Source organism: Mus caroli, unplaced genomic scaffold (assembly GCF_978045245.1).
Source record: "Mus caroli unplaced genomic scaffold, Mus_caroli_1 scaffold_8, whole genome shotgun sequence".
NCBI classification, from domain to species: Eukaryota; Metazoa; Chordata; class Mammalia; order Rodentia; family Muridae; genus Mus; species Mus caroli.
This window is the reverse complement of record NW_028227263.1, coordinates 132,521,739-132,543,750: the sequence shown is the minus strand read 5'-3', so window position 1 is coordinate 132,543,750 and position 22,012 is coordinate 132,521,739. Positions and strand designations below refer to the sequence as shown.

General features: G+C 39.8%; 2 protein-coding genes and 1 pseudogene across 9 annotated transcripts in view; 1 reads left to right on the top strand and 2 right to left on the bottom strand.

Moving 5' to 3' along the window:
- Positions 1 to 6,581, bottom strand: part of LOC110297227 (vomeronasal type-2 receptor 26-like) — a 56,318-nt gene extending 49,737 nt beyond the window's left edge. For 2 of the 4 annotated variants that reach the window (XM_085842246.1, XM_085842245.1), the window contains exons 1-2: positions 6,113 to 6,389; positions 3,935 to 4,226 (exon numbers count right to left, since the gene is read on the bottom strand). In XM_085842246.1, the coding sequence (XP_085698372.1) occupies positions 3,935 to 4,226; positions 6,113 to 6,321 (501 nt within the window). In that variant the 5' untranslated portion in view covers positions 6,322 to 6,389. Of the gene's footprint in view, positions 1 to 3,934; positions 4,227 to 6,112; positions 6,390 to 6,409 lie in introns of those variants that run through there. The other 2 variants (XM_085842249.1, XM_085842248.1) reach the window with 2 other exon arrangements.
- Positions 758 to 2,604, top strand: LOC110297233 (PC4 and SFRS1-interacting protein pseudogene; annotated as a pseudogene).
- Positions 6,582 to 18,135: 11,554 nt separating the features above from the next.
- The window catches only part of LOC147003567 (vomeronasal type-2 receptor 26-like), a 54,030-nt gene continuing 50,153 nt past the window's right edge, over positions 18,136 to 22,012 (bottom strand). For all 5 annotated transcript variants that reach the window (XM_085842237.1, XM_085842236.1, XM_085842240.1 and 2 more), the window contains one exon: positions 18,136 to 20,512. In XM_085842237.1, coding sequence (XP_085698363.1) covers positions 19,536 to 20,512 — 977 coding nt within the window. In that variant the 3' untranslated portion in view covers positions 18,136 to 19,535. The remainder of the gene's footprint in view (positions 20,513 to 22,012) is intronic.

Sequence of the window (22,012 nt, the reverse complement as noted above, 5' to 3'; positions counted from 1 at the left end):
GGTTTGGTTTTAAAAGGTAAAGAATGGGGCTGCTCAGCCTCAGCGTATGAGTGGAAAATCTGCCACTACAAAATGTGTGAACTTTATGTTGTCTTAACACAAAGCATCATCAGATGGACCTAGCATCTGGTTGCCTCATGTGTGGGGATTAGGCTCAATAGAATTGAAGCAGGTGGTCTTTCCAGGCTGTGCAACAAAACAGAAGATATTCACTTATGTTTGGATTGCAGAAAAACAATGAACATTTTTATGTACAAATATGTCCCATGAAGTACACATTACTAATTGGAAACAAAATATTTTTTAACAGAAATATTGGGACAAACTTAAAGTAAAAACAATTCATTGTTTCTCAGAAGCTCAAATTTTTATGACTATCAATATATTGCTGTTTTCCCTGCATGCATGATTGTGTACACATGTGTTTCTGCTGCTCTTGGAGGACAGAAGAGGGAGTCACGTTATTGGAAATGGAGTTACAGTTTGGACATAAGCCACTTGCAGCCGGTGCTCTTCACCTCTGAGCCATCTCTCCTGTCCCTGAAATTAAAATTTAACTGAGGGCAGCGACATCGGCGGCAGCGGCGGTGGCGGTGGCGGTGGCGGTGGCGGTGGCGGTGGCGGTGGCGGTGGCGGTGGCAGTGGCGGTTGCAGCTCGGAGCCTTTGAGACGCCTCTGCGGCAGCTGGTGGCTCAGGTGGCCGGCGTGGACGTGGGCAGGAGCCACCAGCGCGCCCCGCAGCCCCAGCGCCACCAAGATGAAAGGTTATCCTCATTGGCCAGCTCGAGTAGATGAAGTTCCTGATGGAGCTGTAAAACCACCCACAAACTATCCATTTTCTTTTTTGGAACCCATGAGACTGTTTTTTAGAACCAAAGGACATATTTCCTTATTCAGAAAATAAGGAAAAGTATGGCAAACCAAATAAATGAAAAGGTTTTAATGAAGGATTGTGGGAGATAGATAACAATCCGAAAGTGAAATTTTCAAGTCAACAGGTATCAACTAAACAATCAAATGCATCATCTGATGTTGAAGTGGAAGAAAAAGAAACTAGTGTTTCAAAGAAAGATACTGATCAGGCAGAAAAAGTCAGCAATGAGAATGTGACTAAAGCAGTTGACATAACCACTCCAAAAGCTGCCAGACGAGGAAGAAAGAGAAAGGCTGAAAAACAAGTAGACACTGAAGAGGCGGGAATAGTGACTGCAGCAACCGATTCTAATGTGAAAGCAAGTCCTAAGAGAGGACGACCTGCAGCTACTGAAGTCAAGATTCCCAAACCAAGAGGCAGACCTAAAGTAGTAAAGCAGCCTTGTCCTTCAGATGGTGACATAGTTATTGATGAAGATAAAAGTAAAAGGGGGGCGGGGGGCACCAGAGGAGAAACAACCTAAAAAGCAGCTTTAAAAAAAGGAAGAAGGCTAAAAGGAAGAAGAGAAACCAAGAAAAGGACCAGATAAGAAAGAAGGGAAGAAAGAAGTTGAATCTAAACAGAAAAATTTAGCTAAACCAGGCGTTACATCAACCTCTGATTCAGAAGACGAAGATGATCAAGAGGGTGAAAAGAAGAGAAAGAGTGGAAATAACTTCCAGGCTGCTCACAGGAGGAACATGCTAAAAGGCCAACATGAGAAAGAAGCTGGAGATCAGAAACGCAAGCAGGAGGAACAAATGGAAACTGAGCAGCAGAATACAGATGAAGGAAAGAAGCCAGAAGTTAAGAAAGTGGAGAAGCGAGAAACATCAATGGATTCTCAACTTCAAAGGATACATACTGAAATTAAAATTTCACTCAAAATTGATAATCTAGATGTGAACAGATGCATAGAGGCACTAGGTGAGCTTGCTTCACTTAAGGTAACAATGCAACAAGCTCAGAAACACACAGAGATGATCACAACCCTGAAGAAAATACGGCGGTTCAAAGTCAGTCAAGTTATCATGGAAAAGTCTACATTGTTATATAACAAGTTTAAGAATATGTTTTTGGTTGGTGAAGGAGATACAGTCATCACCCAAGTGCTGAACAAATCTCTTGCTGAACAGAGACAGCATGAGGAAGCAAATAAAACCAAAGATCAGGGGAAGAAAGGGCCAAACAAAAAGCTAAAGAAGGAACAAACAGGTACGAAGAGCCTAAATGGCAGATCTGATGCTCAAGAGAGTAACCATCCACAGCATAATGGTGATAGTAACGAAGACAGCAAAGACAGCCACGAGGCCACCAGTAAGACACAGCCACCTGGAGAAGAGAGAGAGGCTGAAATATCTCTGAAAGAGTCTACACAAGATAACTAGGTCGGCAAACTTCAGATGTAAAGAGTGTGAGAAGTCTGTCATGAGTGACTTCATTTGAAATACTTAGGCTACTGAAAGGTTTAAAGTTTTACAAGCATAGGTTTTGATGTTTAAGTAGTTGGGGGAAAAGAAAAACCCTTTATATTTGTGTAAAAGTCAATTATCCCTAATTTTCCGTGTGCAGTATTAACAGCTCCGTCATTTAGTTTAAGAGTAAGGAAAACCTACTTAGAAAGGTTAAGCTGCTTTATAGACATGACTGTAGTGTATTTTCAGTTAGGGTGTATGTTAATGTGTAATTGGTAGTAGGGCAGTTATATTTTAAAACTGCTACTTGTATACATCTTTCCCAAATACCGTGGGTTTTATGCATAGTTTTTACAGATATTGGATTTACCAGACTGTTTTTTCACTGTTGTGGGTTTTTTAGAAGTGGAGCACTTTTATGGCTGATAAAATGAATGTCACTTCTAAGTGCTCACTTCTTTTATCAGAAGTGACCCTCAGTCCATTGTGCTACGTTAGCCTGCCTCTTTGTAAAAATGAGTAGTCTGTATGACAACTAGATAGACACCAGATTGTTACAGAAGGTACAAATTTGTTTACTTTCAAAAGTAATTTAGTTTTAGGACTGGGATTTCAGTGGCATTAGAACTAAAGAGAACAGACTGGTATATACATATAGAAAGTCCATCTACAATCCTTTATAGCTACATAATCACAAAAAGCTAAAACTAGTTTGTTTTGAATCTCACACTTACTAGGAAGGTCACTCATTAAGGTGTGTGTTTTCTTTTTTTAATTAGAATCAATCCATGATGCTTATAAGTGATGAATGATAAGTAAGGACACTAACCTAATTGAAAACATGGCCATATTGGAATGGGATTTTTAGTTTCTCTATCAGACCCATCAGAGGATACAGAAAATCCAAACATCAGTTGCTCCAAGGTAGTAACCAGTTAATCCACACACGCGAACATGAACTATCACTCTGTTAAGTTTAGGGAGAACATTTCACAGGTGTTCTGAGCAATCAGGTCAGGTGTCGGTTTTTATTAGGTTCATCCTTATGCTTTGAAATTCCATTGGAAAGGGACTTAATACCAGTGGTTTTGTGCGATGCAATTAAATATGTTCTTGGTTTCTCAGATAACTATTTTCATCTGTGTAAAACTTACGTCACTAATTGGACTTTTACAACTTAACTACTGTTGTGAGCAAACGCTGTACACTATATACACACCAGTCTTCTGCTTTGTCCTTAGTACATTTTAACTTGGACAAAAATTATTCTAGTTAAGCCATACGTGTCAATGTGTAAATTGTTTTAATTTAAAAGTTTTTTTCTACCAAAAAAAAATTTAACTGAGTCTTATCATGCAGTCATACAAGTTGGAAAACAAATTCTTTTAAATAATAAAAAAAGACATTTTCTCAGTTTTCTAGTCAATGCATGGGGATAATGTTTCTCTCTAAACTGTTGATACATGGAAGAGAAAACCATGTTGGACATGGAGAATATTTCAGGGAAGCTGGCTCCTCAGCAGAGCTCCTCACTGCTGTGACCATCACCGTCATCATTAAGAGACTGCACCACATTCACTAAAGAATAAGGCTTTGTGCAACTCACCTGGGGAAACTTGTACAGTCCCAGAAGTCTGGCCATGGAGACAGACAGGGATGACCGTGTGTCCCCAACCAAGGCAGCCTGAGGAGAGCCATGCTGGCATGTGTAGTTGGGGATGGGCTCCTCCTGCCCTGTGAGAAAGCCCATTGTCTCATAGAGGGCTCCATGCACTGAGTCCCCAGAGTTTCGAATGGAAAAGCCCAGTGTCAAATTGGGCAACAAGTAAGCACTCCTATTAATCTCCTCAATGGCAAAGACGAAACTCTGGGCCACCCGGTAGCCCCACATGGAGGCACTGAGGGAAAGAGAAGCCCACATTATCACTCATTATGTGGTAAATGGAACAAGAATGAACACTGTGACTCAAGTGATCTGAGTAAAAATGTACATCTCCTCAAACACTTGTACAGAGATGTGTACATGATGAGCACATTTCAGAAGAGTCAAAGGGGAACCAGAGGGAAGGCAGAGACAGTAACCAAATGGAGAGTTTCAGAAGACAGGAAGGACATTTGAAGATCTATTTTATAAACTGGGATTGGTGGCCCACTTGTTTAATCCACCACTCAAGAGACGGAGGTAGACAGATGGAGCTTAAAAAAACTAATAAAAAATTAAAACATACAAACAACCAACACCAAAATTACTCAACAAGTCACGTGTATATATTTGTTTATATATTTATTCACATGTATTTATTCAACCATAATAATTAAAGAATAAAAGGCCATATTTAAAAGAGAGGGTGCATATTGGAGGTGTTTAAGGAAGGAGAGAAGTAAGTATATATGGGAGGATGTTTGAGACAGGATCTATCTATATAGACTTCAATTTTCTGGAACTAGGATATATATTGACCTCAGCTACTTGAATGCTGGAATTAAACACAAGTGCCACCATATCCAACTGATGTTGTTACATTTTAGTTAAAGTTTTTTTTTAATGTACCTTTGTTATGTATTGAATAGAGTAGATTTGTTTTGTTTTGAGTCTGAGTCTCCATATCACTCAGTATGACCTCAAATACACTATATGGCCAAGAATGACCTCGAATTTCTTTTAAGTATATATGGATATGCATGCATGTATAAGCTAGAGGTCAACTTCTAGTACCTTCTTCAACCATGCTGAGTGTGTGTGTGTGTGTGTGTGTGTGTGTGTGTATTTCCCTGTGTAGTGTAAAAGCTGATGCTATAGCAGGATATTTTTTAATTGCATCTTTAAAATCATTATTGTGTGCACATATGTTTTTATAGACCCACAGATGCTGCAACACATGGAGGTCAGCAAACAAGGTTCTGATTCAGTTCTCTTCATCCACTTTTATGTGGGTTCCAGATCATTCAGGTCATGTATCAGGCTTGAAGGCCAAGTACTTTACCCCATGAGCCTTCTCACTACCCCTCTCCACCTTACTTCTTGTGACAGGTTACATCACTGAAACTGGACTTCATCCATTCAGCTTTTCCAATCTTTTGGAATCTTCCTGTCTCACTTTTCCTACCCACAGTTACAGATGCTCATCATGATAGGTGTACATGTGGCTACTGCAAATTTAATCTCAGGTCTTCATGTTTATATAGTCAATACTTCAGCCACTCGGGCATTTCTTCAGCCCTTAATACCTTACTCCTCATTCTCCAGTCTCTACATCCCAGGTTAAAAGTTAAATTTTGGAAGAACTTAAGTGTGCAAATGATGAATTTGTTGTTGAGAGAGTAAAATCAGAAATTCAGGGTCATCTTTGAATACCAACTGATCTGGAAGCAATGTGAGACTCTGAGTAAAAGTAACAAGCAAAAAGAGTACAATAGATTGGAACTATAAGGGCTATTGACTGATGAAAAATCTATTCAATACACATTTATTCATTTAACAAATAAAACTGCCTAGACACTACTTTAAGAAGTAAAGATATAAAAGGATCAAGAATCCACACCTGACCTGTGGAGCTCAGACATTTCAGCCAGTACGTGAGCACCTAGATATCAGTCTGAACTAAATAAGAAAGATGGAGAGGGGAGATGTAAAAGGAGAGCAACAGAGCTACTGCATTTACACAGAGAAAGGACGTGGCCATATAGCTGGGATTCAGAGAATAAACTCTTATCCAAGCTTTCACACAACCTTGTAAAGCTGCTTCTGGATTTCAGAGACCCATACCCCTCATATAGCACTTACATTGAAGTCTGCAGCACAGGTGGTGGGGCAGTGAAATTAGACAGGGTACCATCAGAAAAGTGAAAGATACAGAAGCTGCCACCCACAATTACATCTCCAGGACGGTCAAAGCGAGGACTCTGCCTTGGAATTATCCAGACTCTTGGTCCAGAAAGGGCAGACCCAGAGAGACATCCAAAGAGAACAGGAAGAAGAGTATACAGCCACATGCCTGTTAGAGGCCAAAGAGTCAATGACAAGACAGCCCCATTTGGGGAATTAGCTAACACTGAAGGAGGCTTTTATCTGGGAGATTACCTTTGATCAAGGGCCTGAGGCTAAGACCACACTGGGAACTCTAGGCTTGCAGGATGTGTGAAGAATATTGATCATGAGGTGGTAGAGATGGGTGGCTATTAAATCCCAGAACCATTAAAAGTTGTATCTCTTTCTCTTGAGCTTTCCTAGCCTCTCTTTAACCAAGATCATAGCTCTGGGCAACATCTGCCAACTACAGGAAGAATGGCAATGGGCCTGACTGACTCCTGGGGAACTTGCAAGCCCAGGAGCAGCTGTGGCCAGGGTGCTCAGGGCATTGTTTTAGAGAAAAGTCACATGTGGGTACAAGAAGTAAATATCCCAGTAGCAGATGTGAAATATGTCTAGCACATTTCATATGCAATACCTGCTGTTACCCCCACAAATCCCAAGGCTGGCAAGATTTTTCAGTTCTTAAAAATTACTTGCTATACAAACCTAATGATGTGTGTTTGATCCTAAAACACTCATATATAGGTAGGAAAAGAGAAAGAATTCTACAAAAGTGTCCTCTGATTCCAGATGTAAGTCATGAACTGCACATGTGTAACACACATACACACTCCATACATACACAATGCATAATTTTATGTGAATAAAAAAGTACAAAAGTTATTGCAAATGGTATGAATAATTTCTTTTTTTTTTTTTTTTTTTTTTTTTTTTTTTTTTTTTTTGGTTTTTGGTTTTTCGAGACAGGGTTTCTCTGTGTAGCCCTGGCTGTCCTGGCACTTACTTTGTAGACCAGGCTGGCCTCGAACTCAGAAATCCGCCTGCCTCTGCCTCCCGAGTTCTGGGTATATGAATAATTTCTAACATAACAGTAACCCCAATCATTTGTAAACTTAAAAATAGAGTCAAAAAGATGGCTCAGAACCTTAGCAAGTAAAGGCACCAGTTGCTAAGCCTGAGGACCCCAGATAAATCCATAATTCCCACTGAATAAAAGAGAGAACTCAGTTCTGCAACCTCTAACCTCCATATATATGCTGTGAATACTTGCATTTTCACAAAATACAGATACAAACACAGAAGGTGCATGGAATTTTCCCGTAATAAATAAACATTACAAGAAACCAATCACTGGGTGAGAAGGAGGCAGGACTTCTGGGTCAGAGAGAGGAAGAGGGAACGCAGGAGAAAGGAACTTCCTTTTGTAATGGGGAGAGCATAGAGACACAATGTAGGAAGCCCAAGGCTGTCTGTTCAAGTGGCAGATCCACCAGGATTCACCACTGGAGAATTTCTAACATAGAATAGCTTAGGATGCTAGTTCTACGGCCAGCGATTGTGTTATCTATGCTTTTAAACTAAGATTGTATGATGTTTTCCTTCACACAGTGATTCACTGAGTTCCAGAATACAGAAACAGTGTCAGGGCATATCTGTTCAAGAATACACCCCAGTGAGACAGGTGTGGCAACAGCCATCCATGGGAACTTAGCAAGCCAGGTGGAGAGAACAACTTCCAGAGTTCTGTAGAGGCATGTGTGAGACAGGCCCTGGCTAAAAGGAAAGAATGCAGACTTGGCCTGTCTGCTGGACTGGAGATAGACTGAGGCCACTGGCCAGTGCCGAGTGGGTTGCTTTGTTAATATTTCATGCAACAAGAAGGAGCATATATAAACACACCAGTCTATCTATCAGTAAATATAAAAATTTAAGAAAATAAAATATATCAGTAATAACTCCAATTCACTGATATTTAAGCCTATATTTTCTTAACATTCATCATCAAGCCCTGCATGCTGAGCCCTCTGGTCCAAGCCAAGCTGCTCTAAGCAGCCTGCTAACCTAGGGGGACCTCTATTCTCCTGCAATAGAGGCTCCCCACACCTTCACTGGACCTGGCACTCCTGAACCATATAGGTTAGCTTCCATTCACCCACTCATCTTCCAAGATCTTGAGCCCTCTGTGGAAAGCCAAGCTGCCCTCAGGAGCCACCTAGCCCAGGTGAACTTCCATATTCCCGACACTTGTCAACCCATTTTCATTAGACCTCCAGCTCCTGAACTATGCAGACCTGCAGGTCCAGAACAATAAAGACCTGAAGATCTGGATCATATAGCCCAAAGACATCCATCAGAGTCCTGCCATACCAGGACCATCTAAGTACATCCACTCACCAATACCTACTACAACAAGAATATCCAGGGACCAAAACCATCCAGATAGCTAAAGACACTCAAAAGAACATAATCTACAACAGACAAGGCAATATGACCCCTCCAAAGCACAGCTACACCACTAAAATAAGCCCTGGATATCCTAAGACAACCAAAACACAAGAAAATGACCTGAAATCCAATATTATAATGATGATAGAGTCCCTTGAAGGGGAAATTAACAAATTACATAAAGAAATATAGAAAACTATGATAAAACAGAGAGAGGTCTTTAAAGAGAAAACAAATTAATTCCTTTAAGACATACAGGAAAATACAATTAAACAAATGAAGGAAATAAATGAAACTGTGCAAGACCTGAAAGTGGAAACAGAAGCAATAAAGAAAATAACTCAGTGAATCCTAAAGATGGAAAACCTAGAGAAGAGAATAGGAACAACAAATGTAACAGAATACCTGAGATGGAAGAGAAAGTCTTCTAGATAGACAATACAATAGAAGAAATTTATACATCAGCAAAAGAAAATGTTAAATCTAAAAAATTCCTGACACTACACATCAAGGGAAATCAGGTATACCATGAAAACACCTAACCGGACACTCGCCAGCTACCCACAACACCCGCCACAGGATCTTAAGACTTCTGGTGAGTGGAACACAGCTTCTGCTCCAATACAATTGCGCGCGGGACCTGAGACTGCATTAGTTAGGGAAGCAGAAACCGGCCTGAGTAGGGCCACAGGCCTCATCCGGCCGAATCAGCACCGGGGTAGCTAGAGCGCAGGGTGGGCTGACACCCGCCAGCTACCCACGACCCCCGCCACAGGATTTTGAGACTGCTGGTGAGTGGAACACAGCTTCTGCTCCAGTCCAATCACACGGGACCTGAGATTACTTTGGTTGGGGAGGGAGAAATCCGGCCTACATAGGGCCACAAGCCTCTTCCGGTCAGAAAAGCAGCAGGGTAGCTAGGGCGCAGGGTCGGCTGACACTCACCAGCTACCCACAACACCCTCCACAGGATCTGAAGACTTCTGGAGAGTGGAACACAGCTTCTGCTCCAATCCAATTGCGAGCGGGACCTGAGACTGCATTAGTTAGGGAAGCAGAAAAACGGCCTGAGTAGGACCACAGGCCTCTTCCGGCTGGACCAGCACCGGGGTACTGCCAGATACCCACGACCCCCTCCACAGGATTTTGAGACTGCTGGTGAGTGGAACACAGCTTCTGCTCCAATCTTTAAACAGTGACAACGACAACAACTAACCCCAGAGATTACCAGATGGCGAAAGGTAAACGTAATAATCTTACTAACAGAAACCAAGACCACTCACCATCATCAGAACCCAGCACTCCCACTTCACCCAGTCCAGGGCACCCCAACACACCGGAAAAGCTAGACACGGATCTAAAAGCATATCTCCTGATGATGGTAGAGGACTTCAAGAAAAACTTTAATAACACACTTAAAGAAATACAAAGGAACACTGGTAAACAGGTAGAAGACAATAAAGAGGAAGCAAAAAAAATCCCTTAAAGAATTGCAGGAGAACACTGCTAAAGAGTTACAAATCCTTAAAGAAAAACAGGATAACCTAATCAAACAGGTAGAAGTCCTTAATGAAAAACAGGAAAACACATCCAAACAGATGATGGAAATGAACAAAACCATACTAGACCTAAAAAGGGAAGTAGACACAATAAAGAAAACCCAAAATGAGGCTACACTGGAGATAGAAACCCTAGGAAAGAAATCTGGAACCATAGATACCAGCATCAGCAACAGAATACAAGAGATGGAAGAGAGAATCTCAGGTGCAGAAGATTCCATAGAGAACATTGGCACAACAATCAAGGAAAATGTAAAATGCAAAAAGATCCTAACTGAAAACATCCAAGAAATACAGGACACAATGAGAAGACCAAACCTACGGATAATAGAAGTGGATGAGAATGAAGATTTTCAACTCAAAGGACCAGCAAACATCTTCAACAAAATTATAGAAGAAAACTTCCCAAATCTAAAGAAAGAGATGCCCATGAACATACAAGAAGCCTACAGAACTCCAAATAGACTGGACCAGAAAAGAAATACCTCCCGACACATAATAATCAGAACAACAAATGCTCTAAATAAAGATAGAATACTAAAAGCAGTAAGAGAAAAAGGCCAAGTAACATATAAAGGCAAGCCTATCAGAATTACACCAGATTTTTCACCAGAGACTATGAAAGCCAGAAGATCCTGGACGGATGTTATACAGACACTAAAAGAACACAAATCCAGCCCAGGCTACTATACCCAGCCAAACTCTCAATTAACATAGAGGGAGAAACCAAAGTATTCCACGACAAAACCAAATTCACACATTATCTCTCCACGAATCCAGCCCTTCAAAGGATAATAACAGAAAAAAACCAATACAAGGACAGGAACCACGCCCTAGAAACAACAAGAAGGTAATCCCTCAACAAAGCTAAAAGAAGACAGCCACAAGAACAGAATGCCAACTTTAACAACAAAAATAACAGGAAACAACAATTACTTTTCCTTAATATCTCTTAATATCAATGGACTCAACTCCCCGATAAAAAGACATAGACTAACAAACTGGCTACACAAACAAGACCCAACATTTTGCTGCTTACAGGAAACTCATCTCAGAGAAAAAGATAGACACTACCTCAGAATGAAAGGCTGGAAAACAATTTTCCAAGCAAATGGTATGAAGAAACAAGCTGGAGTAGCCATTCTAATATCTGATAAGATTGACTTCCAAACCAAAGTCATTAAAAAAGACAGGGAGGGACACTTCATACTCATCAAAGGTAAAATCCTCCAAGAGGAACTATCAATCCTGAATATCTATGCTCCAAATACAAAGGCAGCCACATTCATTAAAGAAACTTTAGTAAATCTCAAAGCACACATTGCACCTCATACAATAATAGTGGGAGACTTCAACACACCACTTTCACCAATGGACAGATCATGGAAACAGAAACTAAACAGGGACACAGAGAAACTAAGAGAAATTATGAATCAAATGAATCTGGCAGATATCTACAGAACATTCTATCCTAAAACAAAAGGATATACCTTCTTCTCAGCACCTCATGGTACCTTCTCCAAAATTGACCACATAATTGGTCACAAAACAGGCCTCAACAGATACAAAAATATTGAAATTTTCCCATGCATCCTATCAGATCACCATGGACTAAGGCTGATCTTCAATAACAAAATAAATAATAGAAAGCCAACCTTCACGTGGAAACTGAACAACACTCTTCTCAATGATACCTTGGTCAAGGAAGGAATAAAGAAAGAAATTAAGGACTTTTTAGAGTTCAATGAAAATGAAGCCACAACATACCCAAACTTATGGGACGCAATGAAAGCATTTCTAAGAGGAAAATTCATAGCTCTGAGTGCCTCCAAAAGGAAACTAGAGAGAGCACACATTAGCAGCTTGACAACATACCTAAAAGCACTAGAACAAAAGGAAGCAAATTCACCCAAGAGGAGTAGACGGCAGGAAATAATCAAACTCAGGGGCGAAATCAACCAAGTGGAAACAAGAAGAACTATTCAAAGAATCAACCAATCAAGGAGCTGGTTCTTTGAGAAAATCAACAAGATAGATAAACCATTAGCCAGACTCACTAGAGGGCACAGGGAAAGCATCCTAATTAACAAAATCAGAAATGAAAAAGGACACATAACAACAGATCCTGAAGACATCCAAAACACCATCAGATCCTTCTACAAAGGCTATACTCAACAAAACTGGAGAACCTGGATGAAATGGAGAAGTTCCTAGACAGATACCAGGTACCAAAGTTGAATCAAGATCAGGTTAATGATCTAAACAGCCCTATATCCCCCAAAGAAATAGAAGCAGTCATTAATAGTCTCCCAACTAACAAAAGCCCAGGACCAGATGGGTTTAGTGCAGAGTTCTATCAGACCTTCAAAGAAGGTAAAATCCCAGTTCTTCACAAACTATTCCACAAAATAGAAACAGAAGGTACTCTACCCAACTCATTCTATGAAGCCACAATTACTCTGATACCTAAACCACAAAAAGACCCAACAAAGATAGAAAACTTCAGATCAATATCCCTTATGAATATTGATGCAAAAATCCTCAATAAAGTTCTTGCTAACCGAATACAAGAACACATCAAAACAATCATCCATCCTGACCAAGTAGGTTTCATCCCAGAGATGCAGGGATGGTTCAATATACGGAAATCCATCAACGTAATCCAGTATATAAACAAACTCAAAGACAAAAACCACATGGTCATCTCGTTAGATGCGGAAAAAGCATTTGACAAGATCCAACACCCATTCATGATAAAAGTCTTGGAAAGATCAGGAATTCAAGGCCCATACCTAAACATGATAAAAGCAATATACAGCAAACCAGTAGCCAACATCAAAGTAAATGGTGAGAAGCTTGAAGCAATCCCTCTAAAATCAAGGACTAGGCAAGGCTGTCTACTTTCTCCATACCTATTCAACATTGTACTTGAAGTCCTAGCCAGAGCAATTCGACAACAAAAGGAGATCAAAGGGATACAAATTGGAAAAGATGAAGTCAAAATATCACTTTTTGCAGATGATAGGATAGTATATATAAGTGACCCTAAAAATTCCACCAGAGAAGTCCTAAGCCTGATAAAGAGCTTCGGTGAAGTAGCTGGATATAAAATTAACTCAAACAAATCAATGGCCTTTCTCTACACAAAGAATAAACAGGCTGAGAAAGAAATTAGGGAAACAACACCCTTCTCAATAGTCACAAATAATATAAAATATCTTGGCGTGACTCTAACTAAGGAAGTGAAAGATCTGTATAATAAAAACTTCAAGTCTCTGAAGAAAGAAATTATAGAAGATCTCAGAAGATGGAAAGATCTCCTATGCTCATGGATTGGCAGGATCAACATTGTAAAAATGGCTATCTTGCCAAAAGCAATCTACAGATTCAATGCAATCCCCATCAAAATTCCAAATCAATTCTTCAACGAATTAGAAAGTGCAATCTGCAAATTCATCTGGAATAACAAAAAACCTAGGATAGCAAAAACTCTTCTCAAGGATAAAAGAACCTCTGGTGGAATCACCATGCCGGACCTAAAGCTCTACTACAGAGCAATTGTGATAAAAACTGCATGGTACTGGTAGAGTGACAGACAAATAGACCAATGGAATAGAATTGAAGACCCAGAAATGAACCCACACACCTACGGGCACTTGATCTTCGACAAGGGAGCTAAAAACATCCAGTGGAAGAAAGACAGCATTTTCAACAAATGGTGCTGGCACAACTGGTTGTTAACATGTAGAAGAATGCGAATCGATCCATTCCTATCTCCTTGTACTAAGGTCAAGTCTAAGTGGATCAAGGAACTTCACATAAAACCAGACACACTGAAACTTATAGAGGAGAAAGTGGGGAAAAGCCTTGAAGATATGGGCACAGGGGAAAAATTCCTGAATAGAACAGTAATGGCTTGTGCTGTAAGATCGAGAATTGACAAGTGGGACCTCATGAAACAACAAAGCTTCTGCAAGGCTAAAGACACCGTCAATAAGACAAAAAAACCACCAACAGATTGGGAAAGGATCTTCACCTATCCTAAATCAGATAAGGGACTAATATCCAATATATATAAAGAACTCAAGAAGGTGGACTCCAGAAAGTCAAATAACCCCATTAAAAAATGGAGCTCAGAACTGAACAAAGAATTCTCACCTGAGGAATACCGAATGGCCGAGAAGCACCTGAAAAAATGTTCAACATCCTTAATCATCAGGGAAATGCAAATCAAAACAACCCTGAGATTCCACCTCACACCAGTCAGAATGGCTAAGATCAAAAATTCAGGTGACAGCAGATGCTGGCGAGGATGTGGAGAAAGAGGAACACTCCTCCATTGTTGGTGGGATTGCAAGCTTGTACAACCACTCTGGAAATCAGTCTGGCGGTTCCTCAGAAAATTGGACATAGTACTACCGGAGGATCCAGCAATACCTCTCCTGGGCATATATCCAGAAGATGTCCCAACCGGTAAAAAGGACACATGCTCCACTATGTTCATAGCAGCCCTATTTATAATAGCCAGAAGCTGGAAAGAACCCAGATGTCCCTCAACAGAGGAATGGATACAGAAATTATGGTACATTTACACAATGGAGTACTACTCAGCTATTAAAAAGAATGAATTTATGAAATTCCTAGCCAAAAGGATGGACCTGGAGGGCATCATCTTGAGTGAAGTAACACAATCACAAAAGAACTCACACAATATGTATTCACTGATAAGTGGATATTAGCCCAAAACTTAGGATACCCAAGATATAAGATACAATTTGCTAAAAGCATGAAACTCAAGAAGAATGAAGACCAAAGTGTGGACACTGTGCACCTTCTTAGAATTGGGAACAAAACGCCCAGGGAAGGAGTTACAGAGACAAAGTTCGTAGCTGTGATGAAAGGATGGACCATTTAGAGACTGCCGTATCCAGGGATCCATCCCATAATCAGCTTCTAAGTGCTGACACCATTGCATACACTAGCAAGATTTTGCTGAAAGGACCCAAATATAGCTGTCTCTTGTGAGACGATGCTGGGGCCTAGCAAACACAGGAGTGGATGTTCACAGTCAGCTATTGGATGTATCACAGGGCTCCCAATGGAGAAGCTAGAGAAAGTACCCAAGGAGCTAAAGGGATCTGCAAACCTATTGTTGGAACAACATGATGTACTAACCAGAACCCCGGAGCTCTTGTCTCTAGCTGCATATGTATCAAAAGATGACCTAGTTGGCCATCAATGGAAAGAGAGGCCCATTGTACTTGCAAACTTTATATGCCCCAATATAGGGGAATGCCAGGGCCAAAAGAATGGGAATGGGTGGGTAGGGAAGTGGGGGGCGCTATGGGGGACTTTTGGGATAGCATTGGAAATGTAATGGAGGAAAATATGAAATAAAAATATTAAAAATTTTAAAAAAAGAAAAAAAAAAGAAAACACCTAACCTTTGAATAATAGGAACAGACAATAAAGAGTCCCAGCTCCAAGGCCCAAAAAATATTCTTAACAAAATCATAGAAGAAAACTTTCACAACCTAAAGAAAAAGATGCCTATAAGCATACAAGAAGCCTATAGAATCCAAATCAGACTGGACTAGAAAAGGAAATCCTCCAACCTCATGAGAATAAAAGCACAAAATCTACAGAAACAACAAAGAATACTAAAAGTGGAAAGGGGAAAAGGCCAGGTAATATACAAAGGCAAACTTATCATAATTACACGTGACTCCTCAACAGAGACTCTAAAAGCTAGAAGGACCTGGACAGATACCCTGCAACCTCTAAAAAAATAAAATGAAATGAAATAAAATAAAATAAAATAGAATAAAATAAAATAAAACAGGTGCCAACCTAGACTACTATACCCAGGAAAACTCTCAATCACCACAGAGGGAGAAAACAGGATATTTCAGAAAAATCCAAATTCAAACAATATCTATACACAAATACAGCTCTATAAATAATATTAGCAGGAAAAACCTCAACCCAATCCAAGAATAACCAATTCTGGAAAAAATAAATTCCATTCCAGCAAACAGAAGGAAAGCACCAGAACACATACACACACACACACACACACACACACACAACATCAAAATAACAGTCACTGGTTATCAATATCTGTCACCATCAATAGACTCAATTCCCCAATAAAAAGACATAGGCAAAAAAACAAAAAAAGAAAAAACAGGATCCATCATTCTGCTGCATACAAGAAACACACCTTAACAATGAAGATAGACATTATCTCAGAGTAAAGTACTGGATAAAAAGCATTCCAAGCAAATGGATCCAAAAAGGAAGATGGAGCGCTCTACTATCTAATAAAATAGACTTTCAACCAAAATTAATCATAAGATACAGGGAAGGACACTTCATATTCATCAAAGGAAAAATCTACCATGATGATATCTCAATTCTGAACATCTATGTCCCAAACACATGGGCACCCAAATGTGTGAAAAAAAAAAAAAACATTGCTAAAGTTTAAATCTTACATCAAACTCCACACATTTATAATGGGAGATCTCAACACACACTATAACCAACCTACAAGTCATCCAGACAAAAACTAAACAGAGAAATAATGAAACTAACACACATCATGAATCAAATGGTCCTAACAGACATCTATAGAGTATTGCACCCAAACACAAAAGAATATACTACCTTCTCAGCACATCCAGGATCCTTCTCCAAAACTGACCATACAGTCTGTCACAAAACAAGCCTCAACAGATACAGGAGAACTGAAATAACACCTGCTATCTTAGCATATACTTGTGGATTAAAGCTGGTCTTCAACAAAAGCAGAAACACCAGAGAGACTACATAGTCATGGAAATTGAACAACTCTCTACTCAATGATCTCTGGGTCAGGGAAGAAATAAGGAAATTAAGGACTTTCTAGAATTCAATAAAAATTAAGGCACAACATACCCAAATTTACGGGACACAATGAAGACAGTGCTAAGAAGTACATAGCACTGTCTCCATAAAGAAATTAGAAAGTTCTCGTACCAGAAATTTCAAAGTATACCTGAAAGTTCTAGGGAAAAAAGAAGCAAGCACACCAAAGAGGAGTAGAAGGCAGGAAATAATCAAAATCACAGCTAGAATTAATCAGCTAGAAACAAAGAAAACAATACAAAGAATCAAGAAAATAAAGAGCTGATCCTTTGAGAAAATCAATGAGAGAAACAAAGCCTTAGCCAAACTAAGCAAAAGATAGAGAGACAGTATTCAAATCCACAAAATCAGAAATGAAAAGGGAGATGTAAAACAAAAGACACTGAAGAAATTCAAAGTATCATTGGGTCTTGCTTCAAAAGGCTGCATTCCATAAAATTGGAAAATCATAATGAAACTGATGATTTTCTAAACAGATACCACTTACTAAACTTAAATCAAGATCAGGTAAACTACTTACACAGCTCTATAACACCTAAAGAAATAGAAGCAATCCTAAAAATCTCCCAACAAAAACAAACCTAGAACCAAATGGTTCTAGGGCAGAATTCAACCAACTTTCAAAGAAGAGCTAATACCAATATTCCTCAAACTAGTCCACAAAAATAGTAAGAGAACGAAAACGGCCAAACTTATTCTGTGAGGCCACAGTCACCCTGATACCTAAACCACACAAAGACTCAACAAAGAAAGAGAATTTCAAACTAATTTCTCTTGTGGACATTGATGCAAAATACTCAATAAAATACTCACACATTGAATCCAGGAACAAATCAAAGACATGTTCTATCAAGACCAAGTATCCCTCATCCCAGCAATGCCAAGATAGATCAATATACAAAATTCCACCGATATAATTTACTCTATAAACAAGCTAAAGAAAAAAGTCATGTGATTATCCCATTATATAATGAAAAAGCCTTTGATATAATGCAACACCCCTTCATGTTAAAGGTATTAGAGAAATCAGAGATGACCTTTCATACAAATCAAAATACAATGAAAGTTCAAACTCTGTAATTGATTGAGAATGCTTTTAATATTAGCATTATTGGGACATAAATTACATGGTGTACAATTCATTCATTTACATTATGAAATTTTCCAGATGTGGGAGCAAACCTAAAATATCAGTACTCGGGAGGGAGGCTAAGGCAGAAGCGTTACTGCAAGTTTGAAGCCAGTCTGGATATCATGGAAAGTTGCAAATAAATAAGTAAAAAGAAATGAAAATTTACTGGTCTTATTTATATTGGTGTTGTCTTACAACCATTATTACATATATTTTATTTTTTGATTAAGTGTGGTTGGCAACATGAGCACAGAAGTGCATATGAACACAAAGGCCAGAGCTGTTGGATCCCTGGAGCAGGAATTACAGGTGGATGTGAGCTTCCCGACATGTGTCCTTGCCACAAAACTGGTGTCCTCTGGAGGAGTAGCAAGTACTCTGAAACACTGAGCCATCTCTCAATTCCCACAGTCACATTTAGAACTTCATCACCCCAGAAAGAAATACTGTACCCTTTAGACCTCACTCCCCACCAATCTACCCTCCAGAGAACTCAAGAAACCACTAGTCTAATCGGTATCACTGTGGTTCTCCTTCTCCAGAATATTTCATTAAATGGAATATTAAAATATATTATTTTGATTGGCTTCCTTAACTCACTATAAAATTCTGAATACTTAACTATATATTAAACAGTATACTACGTCTTATGTTTATTTTTATTTACAAAAAAAAAACTTCCTAGTTATTGAGTAAGCGATACCAAACATTCATCAACTGATAAACATTTAGATCCTTTCAATTTTTAGTATATAAATAATGCTTCTCTGAAGATTCATTTACAGTCTTTACAGATATGATTTATAATTCTTGGGCATATATCTAAGAGTGAGATTGCTCGATCAGATAGTAAATCTGTAAAGCAAGTATAATGAAAGGTTGAATTCCCAGTCGGGCTCCTCTAAAAGCAAAAAAGACACATCAACAATCTCCCTTTCAATTTCGCACACACTCAGCAACCCTTGACATTATCATCATCACCTCATGACACTTTTCCCACCGTTGCACTGTATATATGGATGCAACAGGTGTTCTGTGGTTATCAAGCAGGGGTCAAAGAACAAATTAGTGATGTCACTTCACTACATCCACCATGTGGGTCCTGGGTATCACACTCAAGTTGTCATGCTTACTGGCAAGCACTTTTATCCATTAAGCCATCTTCTAAGTTCCCCTATTCAAACAGCTCTTTTAACAAATAGCTATGGAGAAAAAAATCAGTGACCATCTATGTATCACTATGTATCACTATAAACCAATCAGTCAATAGGATTTCGTCTTAAGTATCTCCCTTGAATATTGATCTGTCTTAATACCTTTTGATCCACAAAGAAAGAGTGAGCCAAAATCATATATTTGGTTCTGGTGACTCCCCTGAGAATTTATACCTTCTCTGGAGCAGCTCCCCCTGTTTTTCCTGCTGTGCACAGTACCCTTGCTTTAGCCAGGCAGGAGTGTTCTTCTCAGGTTTCAGTAAGATGATGTAGCACTTGGGAATGAAGATGCCACCCAGAAGCCCAGCAGTGGAGGCCAGGATGGAAAAGATCTCTACAGCCACAGTGGACTTTCCCCGGGCACTGTAATACAGGGGAAGGAAGGCTGTCCAGACACTGCAGAAGAGCAGCATGCTGAAGGTGAGGAACTTGGTCTCATTGAAGACATCTGGAAGGCCTCTGGCTAGAAAAGCCACAGAGAAGGTACCCCCTGCCAGGAAACCCAAGTAGCCTAACACAGAGAAGAAGGTGGCACCAGAACCATCATGGCACTGGATGACAATGTGCTGGGGCTCTGAGATCATATCCTTGTCTGGGAATGGTGGGGAGGTGGCCAACCACACCCCACAAAGAAGAACCTGTATTAAGGAAGCAATGAGGACCACTGAGGTCGAAGCACTAGGGCTCAAGAATACCTGGATCCTGCTCCCTGGAATGGTGACTCTGAAGGCCAGGACCACTGTGAGAGTTTTGGCCAGAACAGAGGAGACAGCCACTGTGAATACCACAGCAAAAGTGGTCTGACGGAGGAGGCAGGTGGTGACAGTGGGTCTCCCAAGGAAGAGCAAAGCACACAGGGCACACAGGGAAAGAGAGATCAGGAGGAAGTAGCTGAGAGTTCTGTTGTTGGCCCTGACCACAGGTGTATCCCGGTGCTTCAGGAACACTCCGAGAACCAGGACAGCCAGACCAGCCAGCAAGAATGCTACCAAAGCCAATATGTATCCCAGTGGTTCCTCAAAGGCCAAGAAGATCTCTGTCCTGGGCAGGCAATGGTCTCTGGTGTGGCTCGAGTACTGCTCCTTGGGGCACAGAAGACATCTCTTCATGTCTGTGGGAGACACATAGACACCATTTCTGTAACACTATAGGAACTACACTAGCTCTGAAGGAAGTTATCCAGAGCTTAACTTCTCTTGCAGCCTCTCCATCAATTAGTATATTTATGCATTATTCTTGGTGACCAGGGATGGAAATGTGTTAGAGGTATGAAGAAAAATTAATATTCTATATCTGTCTTATGTGGGGGTTTTGTATCTGTCTTAAAAGTGTGTACTGTAACACAACCTGGCTTTGAACAAGTTGAGTAGCAGATTACACTGAATTCCTAAGCCTCCTTCCTCATCGCCTTAAATGTTTTGATATAAAATTGCACTACTATACCTAACTTATATGAGTTTGTGTGTGTCAGTGTTTGTGTGTGCATATGTATGTGTACTGGAAGCACATGCATGTAGAAATCAAAGATTATCATTGAATATTGTTCCTTAGTCACTTCCCACACCTTATCTTACTAATAAAACTTATTAGTAAGATCTACCATGTGGATCTCAGGAGCTCATTTCAGGGTGTCAAATCTAATAGTGAGTACTCAAACCCATCTCAACAACTTCATTTTTTAAGAAGTATTTATTTTACTAGTTGAGTGTTTTATCTATGGAAAGACATCATGTGAATACCTGATAAGTGTGTAAGTCAGAAAATGGCATTACATCCCCCTGAAACTGGAGTTGCACATGGTTGTGAGCCATGTAAGCACTCCTAACTGCTGTGCCATTACTCTTCAAACCCTTTCCATTCTAGTTGTTGAGAAAGGATCTCTCACTGAACCTAGAGATCACTGAGTTGAACACATTGAGTAGCAACTATACATTTCAATTATGTGAACTTCTTAGTGGTTCATTTTTTTCTCCAATACTACAAGATATTAGCAAATGTTTTAGAATGAATCATACACCCAATACTCATTTGTTAAACTCCATCAGTATCTTAAAACCAAGCTGTATTTCTCATTAAGTTAACTGGAGATGATGTAATAGAGGTTAAATGTCATCACCAGGATAGATCCTACTTCCAATAGGACTGCTAATCTAATGAGAAGTGGGAGTTGGAGAAAGGTGTGACTGCAAATGATTTCATCTCAGCACTTGAGAGGCAGAGAAAAGTAATTATCTTTCAGTTCATAGTAAGTCTGGTCAAAAAGGTGAGTTGTTCAATGCCAGCCCAGGCTGCATTGTAAAACCTTATCCAAAAGCCAAACAACAAACTGAAAAGAGGACAGGCAGATAGACAGATGCATGCATGCACATATACACACAGAGACAAATTCTTCAGCAAAAATTAATCCTAATGGCACCTTGACCTTATATTTCCAGCTTTCAGCATGTAAAGTAGTAAGTTCTGTCAAAAACCAACCCAGAATGTGGTGGCCTGTGCCAATTCAACCTCTAGGATGAACCCCAGTAATACAGAGAAAGGAAGTCACAACACGATATCCACCATGAGGTTTAAAAAGCAAGTGAAATTCATCAGTGTCAGTGGAAGTCAGGGG